General features: G+C 44.7%; 1 protein-coding gene and 1 long non-coding RNA gene across 4 annotated transcripts in view; one reads left to right on the top strand and one right to left on the bottom strand.

Moving 5' to 3' along the window:
- The window catches only part of LOC146982431 (uncharacterized), a 101,525-nt gene that overhangs the window by 56,108 nt on the left and 23,895 nt on the right, over positions 1-21,522 (top strand). The window lies entirely within an intron of this gene.
- Positions 1,910-20,469, bottom strand: cdk12 (cyclin dependent kinase 12). 3 transcript variants are annotated; one of them, XM_085783440.1, is made up of 15 exons: positions 19,736-20,469; positions 18,175-19,632; positions 15,851-16,570; positions 13,714-13,893; positions 13,456-13,595; positions 13,197-13,367; positions 12,109-12,298; positions 9,963-10,019; positions 9,658-9,759; positions 8,698-8,775; positions 8,462-8,578; positions 7,257-7,388; positions 6,339-6,562; positions 4,419-4,868; positions 1,912-2,394 (listed from the first exon to the last, which is right to left on the bottom strand). In XM_085783440.1, exons 2-15 carry the CDS (start codon positions 19,563-19,565, stop codon positions 1,940-1,942), a joined length of 4,407 nt encoding a protein of 1,468 aa, XP_085639566.1. In that variant the 5' UTR covers positions 19,566-19,632; positions 19,736-20,469; the 3' UTR covers positions 1,912-1,939. The 3 variants fall into 3 exon arrangements, with proteins under 3 accessions (XP_085639567.1, XP_085639568.1, XP_085639566.1); XM_085783441.1 differs by having other exon boundaries at positions 1,910-2,394; positions 6,351-6,562; positions 18,175-20,469; XM_085783442.1 differs by lacking the exon at positions 4,419-4,868 and having other exon boundaries at positions 1,911-2,394; positions 18,175-20,469.

The following is a 21,522-nucleotide window of genomic DNA, read 5'->3' as shown; positions in this document are numbered from 1 at the left end:
CGAGGCCTCAGCGTGCAGCGAGGACCGGAGCTACAGCTGTTGAGTGAGTGAGTGAGTGAGCGGCTGCCATCTAGTGGCCAAACACTGAGACACGTCAGGAGAAGAGACGATTCAACTGGTCGCATAACTTCCTTTAATAAACTGAACCAAGAAAACACATATTACAAAATATTTTTTTTTCCTTTTTACAGACACATGAAACCATTTTCTCCTTTCTTTCCTTCTCCAAAGCACAACAACAACAAAAAAAAACGAAAACTGGGAACAGAACCATGGACCATTTTTTTTTAAAGCGTGTATCATTTTCTTTATGTAGAAAATAACTGCACCAAAAAAAAAAAAAAAAATTGCTGCACAAGTTTGCAGGGAGGCAAAGAGCAGACGAGGCGTTCAGGGCCCACCAGGAAAAAGCCGGAAAAGTCAGTTTCAGAGTGTGTATGTGTGTATTTGAGTGTGTGTGTGTGTGTTTTCTAGCTTTATAATGTCGACTAGCAGGACAGCTTGTGTTTCATCATGGAGCAGTCCGTCAAAATGTAGTGGTTTAATTCATATGTGGAGACGTTAACATGAGCACTACAGGCTTTAAGGTTCGTTACAACTGCATGAAGGAAAAAAAAAATGAGGAAAAGACGGAAAATCTTCAGCTGGAACCGGGAAAACCGTCGAAGTTGACAGATGTTGAACGGAAAACGCAGTCCTGCAGATGTGCACTGTTGTAGGTGACACCTGAGGCCCCCCCCTCCCCTCCCCAAAAGGAGGTCCAGATGATACAGGGGGGTCACAGAAGGAGGCACAAGCTGAAAGCAGAGGGGAGGGGGGGCGTTGGGGGGCGAACAGGAAACTCAAGGTCCTCCAGTGTTTCTATCAGTGTGCTCACAGACTCACATCTACACACACACACACAGTGTCTCAGCTTCAAGCTCATGTGTCACAGACCTTTGTTACGAGTGGGCATGACAATCATTTGTTTTTAAAGGATAGTTCAACATTTTGGCAAACTGGCCCATTGCCATAATCCTTATAGTCCATAGCAGTAGGTTCGTTACCTTTAATGGTCGGTGCAAGCTGTTTTTAGAACGGCGGAGCAGAGCCGCGAGCTGCTCAGAGCTACGCTACGGAGGCTCATGAGATTTCTTGGTTTCCCCTCATCAAACTCATCAACAACTCCAAAACGCTCTGGTGGACAAGTTGTGACCTGCACATTCACCACGCTATGAGATAATAACAGAACGTTACCAGACAGAGTTGTTTAAGAGGGAAATTCATGCAAAACTGCTGATGCTCATTGCCTTCAGGGTCAGTTTTTCATCAAGCAGTCTCTGTATTTACCTCTAAAACAGCTCTGGTAACGTTCTGTTATTATCTCATAGCGTGGTGAATGTGCAGGTCACAACTTGTCCACCAGAGCGTTTTGGAGTTGTTGGATTGTGTATTTGATGAGTTTGATGAGGGAAACCAAGAAATCCCATGAGCCTCCGTAGCGTAGCTCTGAGCAGCTCGCGGCTCTGCTCCGCCGTTCTAAAAATAGCTTGCACCGACCAATAAAGGTAACAAACCTACTGCTATGACTATAGGGATTATGGCACTGGGCCAATTTGCCAAAATGTTGAACTATCCCTTTAAAAGGGGGGGGGGGGGGGGACTCGACCTCGAGGCAAAACTTCACTAGAGTCCAAAAAAAAGAGACGGACCAGGTCCAAACAGGAGGTGTGTGTGTGTGGTGGAGGAGGATGGGGGGTCGGGGGGTTGGGTGGGGTCTCTTCTTCTTCTTACTCCGAACCTGAAAAGACCTTTAATCTCTTTTCTTTCAGACATTCATGTTCAGCTCTCGCTCCCTCTGACTGACTGGAGCCTTCTTCCCATGATGCACCTGGGCCGGGTGGTACCTGGGGCTCAAGCCATCCCATAAGGGAGAGGGGGACTGGGGGGTTTCTGAGGGTCAACGGGCGGCTCCGTGGGCGAAACGGAGGTCCTGGTCCTTGGGGAACTGAGCGGCGGCGCCGGCGGCAGCGTTGGTGGTGGTGGTGGCGGTCACCAGAGCAACCGGGGCCTCGGCAGCAGCGGAGGGTTTGGGTGGAGAGTCCGCGGGCGCCGGGGGTGGGGGGTCCTTGGCGCTCTGCGAGACCCCGGCGGCGCCGGCGGCGTCCGAGTCCTGCTGAGAGATGAGCTGGAGCAGCGCCGCCGCCACGGCCGGGCTGATGTCCTGGCTCGGCTGCGTCTCCGCGCCCGTCGTCGCCGCCGGCTGCTGATGCTGCTGCTGAGCGTTTCCATGGTGAGAAGGATTCGGAGCTGGAGGCGGAGGCGGCGGCGGTCCAGACGGAGAGGGCGGGCGCTGCTCACCGGACGCAGCCACCTGGTTGGAGCCAAGTCGCTTCTTTTTGGACACTGCGCCGTCTACAGGAAGCAGGACAGAGGACAGATAGACAGACAGACAAGACGTTAGGCATCGAGGCACATCTGGCAGATGTTTCCTGTCCACATCTGTATCATCTCCTAGTTTTATTTGTCTTTTTTTCTACTTTAACTACTTAAACAGCTCAAACATATTTAAACCTCAGGGTCGGACGTGGAGTTGCACAATGCTGACGTTCTGTCCTTCGCCACCAGAGGTCAGAGCTCTGCAGCTGCAGCAGCTTCATTAACACAACTTACTACAACTAAATATCAATAACTATTGGTTTTTATGAACCTACAGTCACTGAGGTGTTGATGCTGAAAATACTAAGATCTTAAAACATTAAAGTTACAATATGTAAATAAAATAAAGGTTCAAGTTCAGTGTTGATGATGGAAAAAATACAGTTTGATCGTTGCTGCTTCTGTGTTTATGAAAGTCAAAGTCAAATATTAAGTGAAGCAGCTTTAAACAAGGGGGGGGGATGTGGTGGAGCTAGGTGAGAAACTTCAGGTGGAGCTGGGCCACTTGTGTGGGAGAGCTTTAATTTTTTTTTTTAAGTATTATAAAAAAAAAGAGCAGGAGAAGGTTTTCAACAAATTTTGTGCATTTTTTTGTTTTTTTTCCTTCGACCACGACAGGATCAGTGAGCAGTTACCATTCAACCAGCACCGGCTGCAGAGAGAACAGCTTTATTCAACTTGCTAATGACATTTTGTTTTGCTTTTTTTTTTCTAACTAATATCCGAGTGAACAGTTGAAAACAAAAAGGAAAAAAAAAAAGAAGAAATGTGTGACAAAACCAAAAAGTTAAAAAGAAACACATGCAGGTGAGGTCTAAAAGATTCAAAACATTTATTTTTCCACTTGATAATTTATTAGACTTTCTTCATAAAAAGGCTGACAATTACAGACTGGTTTCTTTTTTTTAAAGCAACATCCTTTTACTGTGAAGAATCCATGACACCTGCTTTATGATGAGGATGAGGAAGTGAGGAAGGAAAAAACATGTGGGTGGGTGGGGGAGCAGGGGGGAAATGGGGACAGATACAGAAACAAAGACTGTGAGAGGGAGAAAATGAAGAAGAAGAAGAAGAGGAGGAACGTGGAAGGGAACAAATACAGTGTGAACCTTTCTTCTTTTTCTTTTTTGTTTTTTACTCAAATGAAATAAAACTTAACTTCTGGTTTTATTGAGTAGACAAGAAAAGAGATCCCCACCCCCCCGTGTGCCACCGAACCCTTCGACCGGTCACCAGCGTCACATGAAGACAGACAACCAGACAGACAGGTCAACTCAACACAGGCTCTGTTATTTCTCCTTCTGCAGGTTCGAGTGTGTGTGTTTATGTATGTGTGTGTGTTTAGGAATGTCAGGGATAAAGGAGGGGAGGGGGGACTCATCATACACTGCAAAAACTCAAAATCTTTCCAAGAATATTTGTCTCATTTCTAGTCAAAAATTTAATTTCTAGTCAAAACGAGTCTCATTATACTTAAAATAAGACTCCTCATATTAAAAAGTAGCTTGTTTTTAGACACTTTTTCCTTCTTTCATGCATATTTTCACTTGAAATAAGTAGAAAAAATCTGTTTTTCTTCCTTATTACAAGCACAAAAAAAAAAGTCTAGATTTTTCTACTTATTTCAAGTGAAAGTTTGTTCGAAACAAATTAAAATGATCTAAAAACAAGTTTATTTTTAAGGTGATGATTCTTATTTTAAGCAAAAAGAGTTTAGTTTTGACTAGAAATGAGACATTTTGACAAGAAATAAGACAAATATTCTTGGAAAGATTTTGAGTTTTTGCAGTGTACGACGTCTAAAAGCCCAATTCATTTAGTGAATTTTTTTTCATTCTGCTGATTTCTGCAGGAAGTCTAACATGATTACGTTGTATAGTGTAGAGTAAATAGCTCCTGTTTGTTCTCCTCTCCTTCTCTCTCTTTCTCTCTTCCAGTCCCCAGTGAGTTCCACCTGACCCTGCCTGCCTCGGCCCCCTAGAGACTAAACCCAGACTTGCCCTTGCGATCAGTAGTAGAGGCGGACGAGCCGCGCGTTAGAGCCTCCTCTGATTGGACGCCGTTGCTCTCGTCGGCCTGCTCCTCAGCCTGAGGCTTGATGATGTGGCCCAGCAGCAGAGCCAGCAGGTTGGCCTGCTCCTCCTGGCTCAGCGGCGGCTCCCCGGGCGTCGGCGACGGCTCCTGGGGCTCGGGAGGAGGCTCCGGCGGCTGGGACCGGGCGGTGGCGGACTGGGACTGGGACTGGTTCTGGGTCTGGGTCTGGTCCTCCTGCGCCCCCTGGTGGTCGGAGGCCTCGCTGAGCGCGGACAGCGACTGGCTGAGAGTCTCTGGGTTGGACAGGTTGAGGAGCTGGGCCACCTGGGGCAGGCTGAGGTCCGTCTGTCCCTGCAGCAGGTTCAGCAGCACGGCCAGCTCCGTCTGGTTCAGCTGCTCGGCCACGGCTCCCAGGCCTGGACACACACACACACACACACACACACATTCACACGGCCACAATTCAAACGTGAGAAAACCAGAAGGTCCAGTACCGTGATTCACAGGCACCAACCGCCCTCACATCACATCAGACCCACAGGTTAACACAACACACCGACAAGAAAAAAACCCACAACATCCTGAGTTCAGGTCCGACCACTTGTTGCTCGTCATCTTCAAATCGCTCTTCTTCAGCTCTTGTCACCTCTGTATCTTAAAGAGGAACTAAGCAGGATTTCTCCCGTGGCTATGCTGCATCTTTACCTTCATTAAAAAGCTCCGGAGTAATTGATCGTTAACTATATGACTTGTGACTTGTTACGAGTGAGAACGGAGGCTCTCTGCCTTCACCTGGCGTCTCATGGCTGAAAACCAACCTTCTAACATCAGTGTAGTTACTCGGTGTCCCAGCTCTCAAATGTGCTCCATAACCTATAATCTTTTGTTTATGACAGATAAGACTACACAGATATACACGTTGTAACATCTTATATGTTATATAACATCATCCACCGCTACATGTACTGATTTTTCGTCGGCTTCGTTGTAAACAAATGCACATGGCCGAGAGCAGGGTTAGCAAAATGGAGAAAAAGCAACCATACTTGCATAGTTCCTCTTTAATACTAGGGTTAATCCTAGGATTACTAGGATGATGAGTAGAAGGTTGGTCAGCAGACATAACTCAAACTTATTTTATGCTACTTTTGTTGTACTTGTAGTTGCTGTTATTCTTCTTCCATTCCTTCTTTCCTTCGATACATACTATATTATCTAAATTGTAAAAGGATTTCTTGAAAAAAGTGGTAGACAACATAAGTTTGCATCTTTCTGCTCCCTTTCATTCAGGAGTTGCATTATTGTCTTTTTTTTTTAGTTGTTTGGTTTTAATTTTTTGATGAATGAAACAAATAAACAAAATTAAACTAAAACTGATGTGAACAGGGATCCGTACGCAACACGATAAAATAAAAATGCGCTAATTCTCGCTTCTTTTATCCGACCACGCCCTGCAACTGCTTCCTGCTTCCTGCTTCCCACTTTGTCCTTTTGTTCCTGCTCCTGTTATTTTAAAACTGATTTGGGGAATTGTTACTACTTACTTTACTTTTCTTTCTTTTATTATAACTAGATCTGTGTATTGTTATAATTTATAACGGGAATATTTTAAGAGGATCCCAGGAAGACGAGTGTCGGCTTATGGGGATCCTCAATAAACAATAAATTAACAATAATCCCTGAGGAAAACGTGTCGTGGTTGAAACCTGGCGCCGTTAGTTTGATATTTCAGTCTAACATTTGAACGCACCTCTCTGAACCAACCACAGAAGATTCTTTTTCTTTTCAGTTGCCACTCTTTGCAGTTTGTTTTGTATTGGAAACAGATTTTTGAAACATTTAATAACAGAAACATCTCTCTGTGTGCCTCTCTCAGTCCGTGTTACCTGACAACTGACTCTCTAAGTTTGCCGTGGAGGGCGGTTTCCCCGGCGGGGGAGGGGGGGCTCCGGCCGGGCTGCTCTGGGGCCGACTGTTTTCTCCGCTCGACGTCCCCGTCGTGTCTTTGCGGGGCACTTTGGGCACAGGCACATCTTCGGGCACGCCGCTCTGACGCGCACGCCGTCTCTTCTTACTCCACAGCTCGTGACAGTCCTGATGATGGGGGAGACTGAGGACAGAGGAGAGGGACAGACATGGGTTGAATAAAAAAAAAAAATAGATGAATAGAGCAGGTCAGCGTGTGCTCAAAGTTAGGAAGGAGGCACTCGATGTAGCTCGAGCTATGATTTAATCTTTTTTTTTTTATCATTATTATGTATTTTTATGTATTTATCTGAAATATCAAGTATGTTATGATATTTGGAGAAGGATCTGTGGGGTGGGGTGGGATCAAGGGGGTATAAAAAATGCAGGTGGTCTATGTTTTTCTTTCTTTTTTTTTGGTTATGAATGTGTTTTTTTTTATCATTATTATTATTATTAGTTCCTTTTTATTACTTTTATTTTTCCCTTTTATTGTTTTAGTTATGACTTGTATTTGTCAATTGTTCACAGTAACAACACTCATTTTGATTAATACTTGGAGCTTTAAGTACATAAGTATGTGTATACGTGTGTGCATTTGTTTTTATTTATGTATTTCTTGTGGTGTGACTTATTTTTGTTTGTTTGTTTGTTTTTTGGTTAATGTTGTGGCAGATGTATGTATATATGTATGTGTATATCTTTATATGTTTGTACTTTGGTTGTCTGCACTGACAGACATATCTTGATTTGCACCTGCTGCAAATAAAAAATAAAAATAAAAATAATAAAAATGAAAGATGGCAGGAAGGAAAAAGTATTCAGCATCAGTCACTGACTCTGGTGGCGGCATCTTGTTGGGCTCCACGTCGCGCAGGAAGTCGCAGTGCAGGGCCTGCTCCGATGTGCAGCGCCGCGCTGGGTCAAGGGTCAACATTCGGTCCAGCAGGTCGAGGGCAGGAGTTGGTAAACTGGACAACAGAGACGGTTTAGATGCAGAAAACAGACAAATGCTGCGTCTCAGCTCGAATACTTCAGTACTTATGCTAACTACTATGTAATACTATGTTTACTCGAAGTAGCTGGATGGTTCACTCATAACAGTCAGAAAGTTGAGTGTGGAACGATGGACACTGCCCACTCTAAATGATCGCCATCTTGGCTATGTAGCAGAATACAATATATGGAAATCAACATATCGGTAGCTCGATGTTTTCCGCCGGTGATAGGAGCCGTGATCTCCACCTCGCATTAAACATGTGGCGCACACAAGTAAGTAAAGTCTGCTGCTTTTTAAAAAACTCTCGTTCGTACAGGCAGCTTTACGTCGCGTACAACAACAACCAACTAGGATCGAAATACTGAATATAGATGAATGAATACAGATTGTTGCAAAGCATTTCCCCTCCTCCTGTGATTTTGTTTATGACGGGAAAAATATGAATGACATCATCAGCGACGAGTCGACGTCAACTCAACTTTCATGATATTACAGTCAATTTTAAAAAATCTAAATAAAGAAGCAAGCTGACTGAAGCATAACAAACCAGTATGGCTGCCATCAACAAAGCGAAACACAGATTTCTTGCGTAAGGGGACGAGACTCTAGTGTGTCATAAGACAAATCTTTATGTGTGCGGTTTGCTGTATTTAGAATATCGGAGCACACCACACACAATATGATCAAAACTGTTCAAAGATTTTTTTATCTTCATGTGTGGGGTCGCTCACAGATAAAAAAAAAAATCTGTTGGGATTTAGAAAGTCTTTATGTGTGTACCAGGTTCATTATCGCTAATTGAAATAACAAACAAAACAAGTCGGTAGATGTGTTGACGGGCGACAGTAGCATCCAAAAAAGAAGAAGACGACGTTGGCAAACCATAAGGTCACAGCGCAAGTATGCAATTTGAGACGACACTATCTGTCGAAATTTGCGTGCTACAGAACAGTGTACTCATGGAAGTATTCAAATTGAGACACAGCGTAAGAGTCGATCAGAGCTGCTTCGATGGAGAGTTAAAGTTAAAGCGTGGCGACGTACAAGGCGAACTCCTCCCTCAGCTGCCGTCGGTACTGCTTCTTGGGCTTCATGGTGTTGAAGAGCGGGAGTTTGATGACGTCGGGCCACGCGGCGGGACAGGGACTCCCACACAGACGGCTGAGGAAGAGGACACACAGAGGTCAGAGGTCAGAGCTCCAGGGAGGAAGCAGGAAGGAGGCTGTTGAGATAATGGAGGGAGAGGGGGGAGGGAAGGAGGGAGGGAGGGGGTTACCTACCTGATCAGCTCCAGCTGCAGAATTTCCTGGTTGGCCTGGAAGATGGGCTTCTTTTTAAAGAGCTCTCCCAAAATGCACCTGGGCCCAGAGACAAGTCAGAGGTTGTGAGACAATGCAACAATCACACAGTAAACACACCATATGAGAAACATACAATAAGATACAATACAAATAGGATACGGATGACTTTATTGACATTACATTACCTCATTACATGAGGCCGAATCGACATGTATTTATATATAGAAGCTATTTACCTATGAATTAATTGAACAATAACCTATAACTGTCTGCCTCCACCACTCCACTGATGCAGAGTCATATAAAATGTTAATTATTTGTTTCAAATGTTGTCAGAATTGCTGTGGATTGAGTCTTAAAGGGATACTTCAACATTTTGGCAAATTGGCCCATTGCCATAATCCCTATAGTTTTAGGAGTAGGTTTGTTACCTTTAATTGTCGTTGCGACAAGTTGTGACCTGCACATTCACCACGCTATGAGATAATAACAGAACGTTACCAGACAGAGTTGTTTTAGAGGGAAATTCATGCAAAACCGCTGATGCGCGTTGCCTTCAGGGACAGTTTTTCATCAAGCAGTCTCTACATTTCCCTCTAAAACAACTCTGTCTGGTAACGTTCTGTTATTATCTCATAGCGTGGTGAATGTGCAGGTCACAACTTGTCCACCAGAGCGTTTTGGAGTTGTTGGATTGTGTATTTGATGAGTTTGATGAGGGAAATCAAGAAATCCCATCAATCCCATTATTCAGGAGTTGCACTATATTTTTTTTTTAAACAGTTTTTCTTTTCTTTTTTCAATGAATGGACCAAATAAACTAAACTAAACTAAACATTGTGTCACATGAATGGGAGTGCAGCAGCAGCAGCAGCAGAAGCAGCAGCAGCAGCGGCAGCATTTTAAAAAAAACTTAGACGTGGTCAGTGAGAGACTCACCCACAGCTCCAGACGTCGATGGCTGGAGAGTACCTCTCCTCTCCCAGCAGCAGCTCCGGGGGCCGGTACCATAGTGTGATTACTTTATTAGTGTACGGTCGACTGAAGAGAGACAAGGGAGGCAGATTCAGATTTATATCAGCTGTTTCTAACAAGGAGACAGCTCCACCTAGTGGGCAACGACTGAAACTCATGATGAGGTTTCACTCCTGCTTCAACCATCATTACACACACACACACATTCCATTAGATGAAACCTCCATACAACACACACACACACACACACACACTCTCTCTGGTCTTACCTTTCCTCTGAATTGTAAAGTCGGGCCAAACCAAAGTCAGCCAGTTTGATCTGACCTCTGAACAAAAAGACACAGATGATAAGAGGTGAAGATTAGCGGCCGCAGCACTGAGCAACAGACAGAGAGACACTGTTACATCACTGACAGCTACACTAACGACATTATACAACAACACAACGGCCCAGGAGGCTGTTCTGAATCAGTTCTTTGAGTTTAGACACAAAAATCATTGAAGAACTACAGAGGGAGGAAATCCATTAAACCTGACACCAGAACCTGTTTAGTGATGTTCAAGCTGATTTTAAAATGTCCCCGGTCTGTTTCTGTTACATTTTACTACAATCTTTGATCTGTCCTATCCACCTTTTTCCGAACGTCAAAAACGTAGCCTGTTTTGCCGGTTTTGGAATGTTATGTTTACGTTTCCATGGTTTCAGTAGCCGCGGTAAATGCATGGATTTTTTTTTTTTTTTCCCCCAATGAAAATCTGTAAAACGCATGGATCATCACAGCAGCTTTTAACAGTGGATATCACACAAATTGACATCTGTGTTAAAAGCCAGCGTTAATAGATCCATGCGTTTACCGCAACTATGACAACGCCTGAAAACCATGGAAACGTAAACGTAAAATTCCACCAAACCGGCAAACCGGAAACCAGTTTTGACCATAAATGACGTTCGGAAACTTGTGGATACCTTACTGTACCATCCGCACTACTGCCACTTTATATATTATATTAAATTTTATTTTTCTAGAGTGTTTCATCTATATCTTGTACTGTTTATTCTAAGGTGAGAGAGAAACAGCCTGGAAATATAGAGACATGTTGACAATAAAAATCTTTGAATCCTTCTCATTTTGTATTTGGTATTTTCTACAGTGTTCACTTCCCACTCTGCTGCCGGTAACAACATCTTATCTGACAAGGAACTTAGAGATGTTAAAAGACCAAAACAATAAAGCTTCCGTCCAAACTTAGCAGTCACATGGTGCAACTGTCCAAACTCCACTTGTCTAGTGACAGTGAGCTGTGTGGCTCTGAGGCAGCAACTGCAACAAACTCTCAACGCTTCATCAGGCAGCAAATGTTTTATTTATTCATCTTTTTTTTTAACACAGCAGGGAAAGTAAGTATTGAAGGCGTCAATAGACCTGCATGGTGAGCAGCATAGAGGCCATGGTGGTTGAGTGCATTATTCATTGTTTTTATACAACTGTAGGGTCTCTCTAAAGCTCTCCGTCAGTGATCCTTGGATCTTGGACATCCTCTTAGTTTTCTTTTGACCTGGTCGTGGCCAGTTTATGGTAAAATGTTCTATTCAGTTCCAGATTAACGGCACTAACGGATCAAACGGTGCATTCGGACACGTCTGTAACCGATGCATCAGGATGTTCTGCAACATCAGTTCCTGAAGGTCTGGAGAAGCTCTTTGCTTTTCCCCGTCATGAGATGCCTCTTGTGTGACACCTTGGTGATGAGAAACCTTTTTATAGATGTCAATTTGGGCTAAAGAAGCTGATATTACTCTGCACTGACAGGGGACAGGATAACTTTATAAATACTGACAGACTCCAGTTGCTTTCTTGACTTTCCTTCTTTACCTTTTTGCACCTCCTCCTTTTCTTCATGTGCTCAATACTTATTCCTCGTGTCATTTCACTTTATTACACATTACTTAATTTATGGACATAAATGTTTAGATTTCTTTGTATGTGTGCGTTACTTGCGCTGTTACTGACATCTGGTGAAAATTTCATGTCAATAGCTCTATTAGAAATATATTTTCTGAGAAAGAAAATGTTGACGCGTTCAATACTTATTTTCCCTGCTGTATAAATACATTAGCATCTTATCTTGCACAGCTCGTTCAGCTCAGTCCACTCATGCATCCTATAATGTTTGCAGTTTGGATGCAGACTTGTTCTGAGCAACCATCTGCAGGAACCCGCTGTTCTTCTTCTTCTTCTCCTCTGTTGTTATTGAATCGCTCCATTAAATTAGTAGCACTGTAATTAGCTTTGCTGCTGACGCACCTCCCAATAACAGCGCTGCGATCGTTACTCTGAGTATTTACAGGCTGCAGCTGCATTTCAAACTGTTACACACACATGCAGAACTGTTGAGTGGGTGGGTGCTCTTTACCTGTTGTTGAGCAGTATGTTGGAGCACTTGATGTCTCTGTGCAGGAAGTTGTTCTTATGGCAGTAGTCCAGACCCTCCATCAGCTGCCGCATGAAGCTGCGGATGTGCTCGTGGGAGAACTGGACCAGGCCCGACTCCAGCAGGCCCATCAGGTCGTGGTCCATGTACTCGAACACCAGGTAGAAAGCCCCTAAAACCAGAGGGACGACGCATTTATAATTATATACACACATCAGTGAAACAGTTGACCTACTGTAGTGTGAACACAACTAGTTACACTGTTGATGTGATGTCAATTTAAGTCCATTTTGGACTGTATACAAGAAAAAAGACGTGTCAAATATAAAGCATGCCCACTCCTTTAATACATTTATTTTTACTTTTATACTTTTAAATTCTTTCTCTCTCATATTATATATTTCTTTATGGTTTTCTGTGTTGCCTCTTTGGATATCAACTCTGTTGTGCAGTGGATTTTGTTTATGTAGGACAAACTGTAAAGAAAATAATGAATAAAAAAAACAAGTTTTGAGTTAATGTTAAAGGTTAAATCATCACTAAGTCACAAAAAACTTTTTATCTGCTGCCAAAACAAACTGCAACCATCACATTACTCCTGGTTTTTACTTGTTTTATTTTAATTATTTGTGCCATTAAGAGTCAGAGATATTAAAAAACCTTCATATCATCCCTGATTTAAGCCAGTATTAAGCTCTGCTTTGATACTTTTAGCCCAACGGGCATCTAATAAAATACTTTTTTTTTTAAAGTGAAGGGTCAAACACAACTATAAATATCTAATATCTACTATCAAATCAACAATGGCAAATGAATAATGGGCCGTGACGAGCAGCGAATCAAGTGCCAGAAACACACTGCAATAAGTTTTTATGTTTTACAGCCCTGAGCTGAGTGCACAACGGCAGTGGAAGAAAATCGACACCATGATGCAGTTCTGGCAGCAGCCTAATCAGTGACGTCACAGCTAATGGAAAAACATTTCCAATGTGGGATCCATTATGGTCTGTGATTCTGGTCTGGACCAGCTCCGCTCTGAGCCTCCACTGTTTCATCTCCGACGCTCTCACCTTTGTCCTTCTTGAAGTCGAGTGCATCCTGCTTGTCGGTGACGATCTCCTTCATGTTGACGACGCTGCGGTGTTTGAGCTGCCGCAGGATCTTGATCTCTCTGATGGCTGTAATGGGGAATCCTTCCTTTTCATTGTCTAAGCGCACTTTCTTCAGAGCCACCAGCTCCCCTGGGCGTTTTAGAGAGGAGGCGGATTAATCATCTCATCTCGAAAATCTTGTTTTTTTTAATATTCCCCATAATATCCCAGTCCTTACCAGTGTCTTTGTCCTTGGCCTTGTACACCTGACCATAGGTGCCTTCCCCTATGATGCCAATTATATCGAATTTATCTACACAGCGTTTTCCCCAGTCACTCTGGGTGTGTTTGCGCTCACCGTATCGCGGGCAGCAAATCCTGGAAACCAACAACAACAACAACAACAACAAAAAAGGAGATTAGATTTAAATTTAAAACTGTGGGATTAACAACAGGCTGCGGGGAAGTGGGTGAGTGAGTGATTAAAGAAACTGACTTTGGTCTCTTCTTAAGGGCGGTCTGGGGGAGCGGAGGAGCCTGGCGGATGGGAGACTGTGGAGGAGAGGATTCACCTCCGGCGAGCGTGGGTGGTAGAGGAAGGTCGATGAGCGAAGGCCGGCTGCGGACTTCCTTGTCCTTCCTAGACGACCTCTGAGGAGGGGTGGACTTCTTTGGACTGACGGTGAAAGATACACACACAAAAAAAAATGAGGAGATAAAGAGAAGAAACAGAAATTAGATCCTTAATTGTTCCTCCCAGATCTCTGTTTATGGTAAAACATCTCTGCAACTCTTAAAGGGACAGTATAGTATGTAACTTATTTGGCTTTTTATTAGCAAAAATCAAATACTGCTTTCATAAATACGTATTTACCGAAGTCTAATCACAACCGCATACAAATGAAAGCTGTCTCGTAGCTTAGAATGAGTTGTTTACAATACATAGGTGGCCGTGATAAAGTGTAATCAACGAACCAGACAGGTTTCCCAGGTTAGCTAAATGGCTAAACATGGCCAGCCTCAGTATTAGTTTTTAATTCTCTGCATGTAAAAGCAGGTGTATTAAATTCTGATTGACTCGCTAAAAGCTCTTTTTGCCCTTTGAGAAGACATTAACGCGCAAACTTCATCACACACAGATTCAGGTGAGAGACACTGAGCTGCTAATCGGTGGTGCATGTTTTTGAAAATGTATTTGTGAGGCTGCACTCCCTCTTTTATGCCTGCGATAAAAACATAAACTTGAAAAATATCTGTAAACATCTGGTCAGCTAAACACCAAATGGATGAAATTTTAGTAGCCACAGAGAGAGAGAGAGAGAGAGAGAGAGAGAGGAGCAGCAAACTGAGATCTACATTTAGTCCAACAAACAGTGCAGCACCACATCGACCACAACAAAGCAAAACCCACCACTTGTGTTTTTATGAAGTTGTAATTATGTTCTTTAAATGTCAAATACACTTGCTCACCCTGAGAGTGTGGGTCTTAAAATGAGGTGATGGGTAAAGTTCAGCTTTCTTGAGACAGCAGGGAGTGACTGACCTGTTCTTGAGTCAGTGGCGCAGGATTTCACCGTTATTTTAAGGCGGTATTATAATAATGCGCCCACATAGTCTGCACTCTGCCTGTTACGCACAAGCTGAGTGAACTGAAAACGCACTTCAGATGACTGTTAAGTGGAGGTGGCTCGACGGTCTTTATGTTCTGTGACGCTCACTTTTCCACACTTTGAAAACCTCTGAACCACAGCGCTGTCAATCACAGAATATAAATAAATAACCATTCCTGTATAAGAGTTTGAATTCAATCTAAAGTATTGTGGATCTACAGGTAACAACCAAGTGTGTAACTGCAGGAAAGACATTGTGTCTTAAAAGGGATAGTTCAACCTTTTGGCAAATTCTCCTCTCACCATAATCCCTATAGTCATAGCAGTAGGTTCATTACCTTTAATTATTGGTGCATGTTGTCTTGAGATCAGCGGGGCAGAGATGTGAGCTGCTCAGTGAACACAATGGAGGTGAACGGTACAGGTCCCCTGTCCCTCATCAAATACACAATTCAACAACTCCAAATCGATCTGGTGGACAAGTTGTGACCTGCACATTCACCACGCTATGAGATAATAACAGAACGTTACCAGACAGAGTCGTTTTAGAGGCAAATGCAGCTGGGACTACATTCCAGACACGGCTGCTGGGCGGAGGGATTTCAAAAGCGCAAGTAGTTCCGACTATTTGCTTCATGTGTCGTAATGTTACATAATTATAGGTGCAGGTCACAACTTGTCCACCAGAGCATTTTGGAGTTGTTGGATTGTGTATTTGATTAGTTTGATGACAGACAGTTCACCAGTACCGTTCACCTCCATTGCAGCTCACGTCTCTGCCCCGCCGATCTCAAAACAACATGCACCAATAATTAAAGGTGATGAACCTACTGCTATGACTACAGGGATTATGGCAATAGGAGAATTTGCCAAAATGTTGAATTATCCCTTTAAAAGATGTAAATAAAAGTTGTATCCTTGTATTATTTGCAAATAAAAGAAGGCATTCCTGTAAAAGGTTACTCCATGGATGAGGTCATTCATACTGTATGTGTGTCTGTGTGTGTGTGGGGGGGTCCTCACCTGTCCTGAGCGTTTCCCAGCAGCATCGGAGGTAAAGGCAGCGGGGGCAGAGTCGACGTCTTGTGGATCGCGGTCGGGCGGACGGGGCTGCGCGCGGGAACCGGAGCCGGCGACTTGGCCTGGGACGATGCGGTCGCGGGCGTCGGAGGCTGAATACTCGTTGTTTCTGCGTGAGGCGGCGGTGGAGGAATCTGGTTGGCTGAGCCGGGTGGCGCTGGGGGAGAGGGCTGAGGAGGAGGAGGCGCGGGAGAGGAGGCGGAGGAGGAGGGAGGAGGCGCTGCCGGCTGGTCTTCACCGTCCTGGGGTAACTGCACGGCCGGCTGCGGCGGCGGCGGCTGAGGTTCTGCTGCAGCCGTCGAGTCTCTCTCGGGCTGCGGAGCCTCGGCTTTAGCGGGCCGTGATGAGGCGGAGGAGGAGGAGGAGGAAGAGGAGGCTGCGGGTTTACGTACAGGCGGAGGAGTGGATGTGCCGCCGCCGCCGCTGGCTCGAGCGGCCGCCTCCGCCGCCTGGCGTTCCTTCTTCCTGCGCGTCAGCTCGGCTCCCAGACTGGAGTTGAGCGGCAGGCGGGAGGAGGGAGGGGAGCGGCTCGCTGGCCGGCTGCTGTGGGAACCGGTGCCCGCTCCGGCTGAGGACGTATGCCTCTTGGAACGGGACCGGGAGGAGGAGCGGCGGGAGGAAGAGTAGTGCAGAGGGGAGCGACTCCTGGAGCGGCCTGAGCGTCTGAAGGAAACAAACACAAACAACTTCATGAACCGATTCTTTCCATAAATAGACTCCACTGAGACAGAAAATAGAATAAAAAATGTTGTTTATGCTCTGAAAATGTTTTAAAACAAAGGAACAGAATGCGACTTTATCAATAAAGTTTACTTAGATCACATCATGTGGACCTAACCTGAAAGTATCTAAAGGATAATATAGATAAATTATTAATGAAACAACTGTTGCTCTATAAACTAAAGGGCAGATTGGATCTAAAACTTTACACTGAACTGAGGCGGCTCCTTGTCTAATTTAGTGGTTTAACATTTGCTTTCACACAGAAATGGGTCTCTGTTTCTCTCTGGATAAATACAAGGAACAAATCTCAAGTTAATTGAGAAAGTTTATGTAGTTTTTTGGGTTTTTTTTTTTTTAAGAGAACCAAACATGGCAACTAGAAACGATGACATTAGACATGGTATTCTTATTACAACAAATCTAATCTGGGAAGAAATATATTAAAAAGGTCTCACCACCAGGTGGCAGTTTGGGTTTTTTGTTTTTTTTATTTAGATACCCTCAGGAGAGAAAAGTAGCTTATATCTTCTGTACAAAAGTGATTAAATGAATGACACCTATCAGGTTTACATTGTCCCAACCAGAGCTCATGCTTTACTGACATCCTGCCCTGCAAAAATAAAAACTATAGCCTCATTTTAGTAGTTTTGGAGTCACCTCCCTTCTTCCTACACATGCAGTATATACATGCTGACTCTTGCAGCCAGATTCCTGTGTAACAGCAGTAACATTTGATTAAGGGAGAAGGACTCTTGACAGTTCAACAGGTCTGTCTGACTTCACAGTGACGGTGCAGGCTGCTTGTGTGTTTGGCCTACAGCCCAGTCAGTAGTAGGCTAAGTAACCTAGATCGTAAAGTGTCAAGATGTGTCAGAAACTATGCAAAACTACCACTAGATAATCATTACTAGGTAAGTCTTAATTTAAGTGAAACACTCAACATGGCCTCTGGTATTTTACACTTGCACCCCATCTAGGTGATTGTGTGTAAGTTATCTAATACATATACAGCCCTGGAAAAAAAAATTAAGAGACCACTTCAAAATGATCAGTTCCTCTGGTTTTACCATTCATATAGCTATGTGTTTGTGGGTAAAATGAACACTTTTGTTTCATTCTATAACCTACTGACAAAATTTCCCCCAAATTTGAAATAGAAATATTGTCATTTAGAGCATTTATTTGCAGAAAATGGCAGCAGGTCAAAATAACAAAAAAAAATCTGGTGTTTCAGACCTTGTATAATGCAAAGAAAACAACACAACACTACTTTTTAAACTTAGGAAGAGTTTAGAACCCAACATTGGTGGAATAATCCCAATTTTTAATCACAGCAGTGTTTTACTTATTTATAATCTTCCTCATAATTAAATATGATTTGGTTCAGGTGATCAGCTAAGTAGAGTGAGGTCTACTTGTGTTGGAGTTCAATAGACACTGGAATCGATGGCTGCCATACATGTAGAGAAGCTGATTTTGGAGTGGTCTCTATTTTTTCCAGAGCTTTATATATATATATACACCCACCACAGCCATATACTCACCTGGACATGGGGCTGGTGCTGGAGGACCTGCGGGTACCATATGGGCTGATGGAGCGTCTCCTCGAATAGGGGCTGCTGTCCCTCTCGTAGCTGGAAGACCTGTGTCTGCTGCCATAGGGGCTGTCTGATCTCTGTCTGCTGCGGCGGGACATGTCCCCATAGGGGCTGGGGCTCTGCTGGGTCACCCTCCGTCTGGAGTAGCCGTCATCCCCCTGCTGCCCGTACCCTCCGCCGCCGCCCGGTGGACTCTCGCTGCCGGCCGCTCTCCTGGGGCTGGGGGACAGCGCGGAGGAGGTGGTGCCAGTGTTGGTGGTGTTGGTGGCGGTGCCCTTCCGGCGAGGGCTACCCCTACTTGAAGACTTGCCCTTGGGGCTCGACTTGTGGCTCTTGGAGGATTTGCGGTGGCCCCTGTCCGCCCGGTTCCTCTGGGAGGAGGAGCGGCTGCTGCTGCTGCCGCCCTCCCCGCGGCCTTCTCTCTTCTGCTGCCGGTCTTTGCGAGACTTCCCTGAGCGGCTGCTCTCCTTGCTGCGAGATGAGGATGTGGAGGAAGTAGTGCTGCCTACACTGGTTGTTGCTGCTGCTGCTGCTGCTGCAGGCTGTACCTGGGAGGAGGAGAGCATCAGCTCCCCGCGTTTAGACTCACCCACCTCCGGCTGCTGCTGCTGCTGCTGCTGCTGGACCAGGCGCTTGGATGAGGATGAGGATCCGGATGCCGCAGCCTTCTCCTTGCTCTTCCCGGAACTCCCTTTCTCACGGTCTTTGCTGCTCTTTTTCTTGTACCCACGTTCCCCATTCCCAGACTCTGCGATTTTATTTTTATTAGGGTCCTTGTTGGACTTTTTCCGGGAGTGTCGGTGCCCCCCTCTGCTCTCCCTAACGCCGCTTTCTCTTTCGATATCGTCCCTGTTGTTGTCGTCGTCGTCGTCGTCGGCGTAGTCCGGAGAGGGGGGCTCCGGCAGTCGCTCCCCGACCCCCCTGTCGGCAGAAGGCCTGGAGGAGGACGGTGGGAGGTCCGAGAAAGTGTCCGAGTCGGAGCTGATATCATCGTACTCAACCAGAGGCTTCTTCACCGCGCTGACGCCACCAGGAGGCGCCGTATCGCCGCCGCCGAGGGTAAAATCTGCCGCCGCCGAGGATGATGACGATTCCCGGTGATGTTTGGTTGATTTATGCCGTTTGCGTTTAGTAGCAGTAGTAGACGACGAAGAGGACATCGAAGATTTTAAGTGCACCTTGTTGCCGTCTTTGCTCGTCATCATGTCTCCCGCTGAGGTATGACTCGGGGCGGCCTGGGTCTGGTGGTGTGGCGGTGCTGCTGCTGCTGCCCCCCCACCACCGATGCTCGATTCCGGCTTCCTCTTGGTCCCATGGTGTCGGTCCGACCCAGGCATCCCTCACGCCGGCGTCGGTACCTCTCCTGCGACTGGGCCTCGGTAGTCCAGGCAATTCATTCACTCACTCACAGGAGAAGTAAAAAAATAAAATAAAAATAAAAAAACAACTAAAAGGTGTTACTAAGCAGAAAAAACACACAAAATAAACACACCACCAGGCCGCTCACAGTCCAGTCCAGTCCGGTCCTCCTCCTGCTTGCTCCTCCTGCTCCTCAACGGCAGCAGCAGCAGCTCAGTCAGTCCGCAGACATCTCCTCCATAGTTCACCAAAAACAAAACCCCGCAAAAAAATGCCACCGTCGTTTTCCAGTGCTGTAAAGTCTGAACTTTGAAATTCAGTCAGTCAATGAATGAAAAAGATCCGGAACAACAAACAACATCGGAGCATTGTGGTGGTGGCGTCTCCGTCTCAGTTTCTTTAGCTTAGCTTAGCCTAGCTTAGCTTAGCTTAGCGAGCTAGCAAGCTGACTCGTGAAAAAGAAAAAGGCAAAAAAGTCCCTTTGTGAAAGCTGTCCTTTGTCCGGTGCCAAGTTTAAGTAAAAGGTGTTTTTTAATATTCCACAGAATTACGGTCTCTGCATTCAGAAACAAGCCAAGTGCCTTCATTAAAAGACGCTCGAACAAAATGAAAACTTGACCCGGTTGGTACTGTTTACATGTTCCCTTTAATGTAAAGTTTTATCCCCTAATAAATTCAATATTGATTAGAAATTATAATATTTTCGTGTGCAGTAGATGTTCCAGTTTATTATCAATGGCTCTGGGAGTCAACCTGGCCTATATTTAGGGCGATGCTGGTGGATTTTAATATCATCCACAGCCCTATCTGAAGGAGACTACAAACGCCATTGTGGCTCCTGTGACTAGCAACTTCTGCGCACGGCGGGATGAACCGGAAGCCGGAGCGCTGTCAGTCTGGGGGCGTTTCATAGCAACGGCCAATCGCGGCAAAGACGAGCCCGCCCACTTGTGACAGCGACGCAAAAACGCCGAGAGAGAGAGAGAGAGAGAGAGATGCATTAAAAACGAACAAGTAAACATTTGTTTAACATGTCGAGTGACAGCGGATGACAACGTTTGGTTGAATTAAAACACACAACACCGAGTTCCCAAGGATATGAACGGATACGAGGGGTTTAAATGTTTTAAAACTAGAGGCAATTATTTACTACTGCAGCCAGGCAGGGCTGGATTACAAGCAGGCAAAGAAGGCAACTATAACTGTGAAGGTCCCAGAACTGCAGGGGCCTCAAAAAGCTCCAGGTGGTTACAACTGGTTTGAACTGATTTAATAATAATGATAATAATAAATCACAGCAATTGACACGATAAGAGCTGTCACACTTTACAACTTCATTTAAAGCTTTCTGTCGTGTTATGTGGTGTCATATTCGCAAGGTAATGTGTTCAATTGCCAAAATAAGTCAGGTAATATTCTAACATGTAACACAGGGGGGAAAATACACTAAATTGATTTATTTGCAATGCCCAGAAACATATGGAATTATCAAGTGCAGCTGTTAATCAACTGACAAGAATAATCACAAACACAACAGAGGAGTGACACTTTTACTCAGCCTCAAACCAACAACAAAGGTCATCTGCCTCATTAGGACTCCTGGAGTTATTCATAAAAAGAAAAAAAGGGAAACATAATAAGCCAACAGTGTTAACTTGATTCAAACTTCTGGTACTGGATTTGTATTGTATATTGTCTATTGGACATAGGCATACCCACTATCTGATGGATGATACTCTTAAAGTTGATTAATAAAAAGTAGGCTACCCCAAATATAACCATGTGTACATGAGTTTGAAAGGTAGTCCTGGTGCAATAGGCATCTTACACAAGTGTTCTGTGGAAACTTGAAGCTCTGCATTGCACACATATTGAGAATAGTCTTGAAGTTGTGTGTAGAGAATAGATTCAGTATCTATCTAGCCTAAGGCAGGA

Source organism: Trachurus japonicus, chromosome 8, assembly GCF_045865225.1.
Source record: "Trachurus japonicus isolate A0001 chromosome 8, Traja_1.0".
NCBI lineage: Eukaryota > Metazoa > Chordata > Actinopteri > Carangiformes > Carangidae > Trachurus > Trachurus japonicus.
The sequence above is the reverse complement of the archived record's forward strand: the minus strand, read 5'-3'. Positions and strand labels throughout refer to the sequence as shown.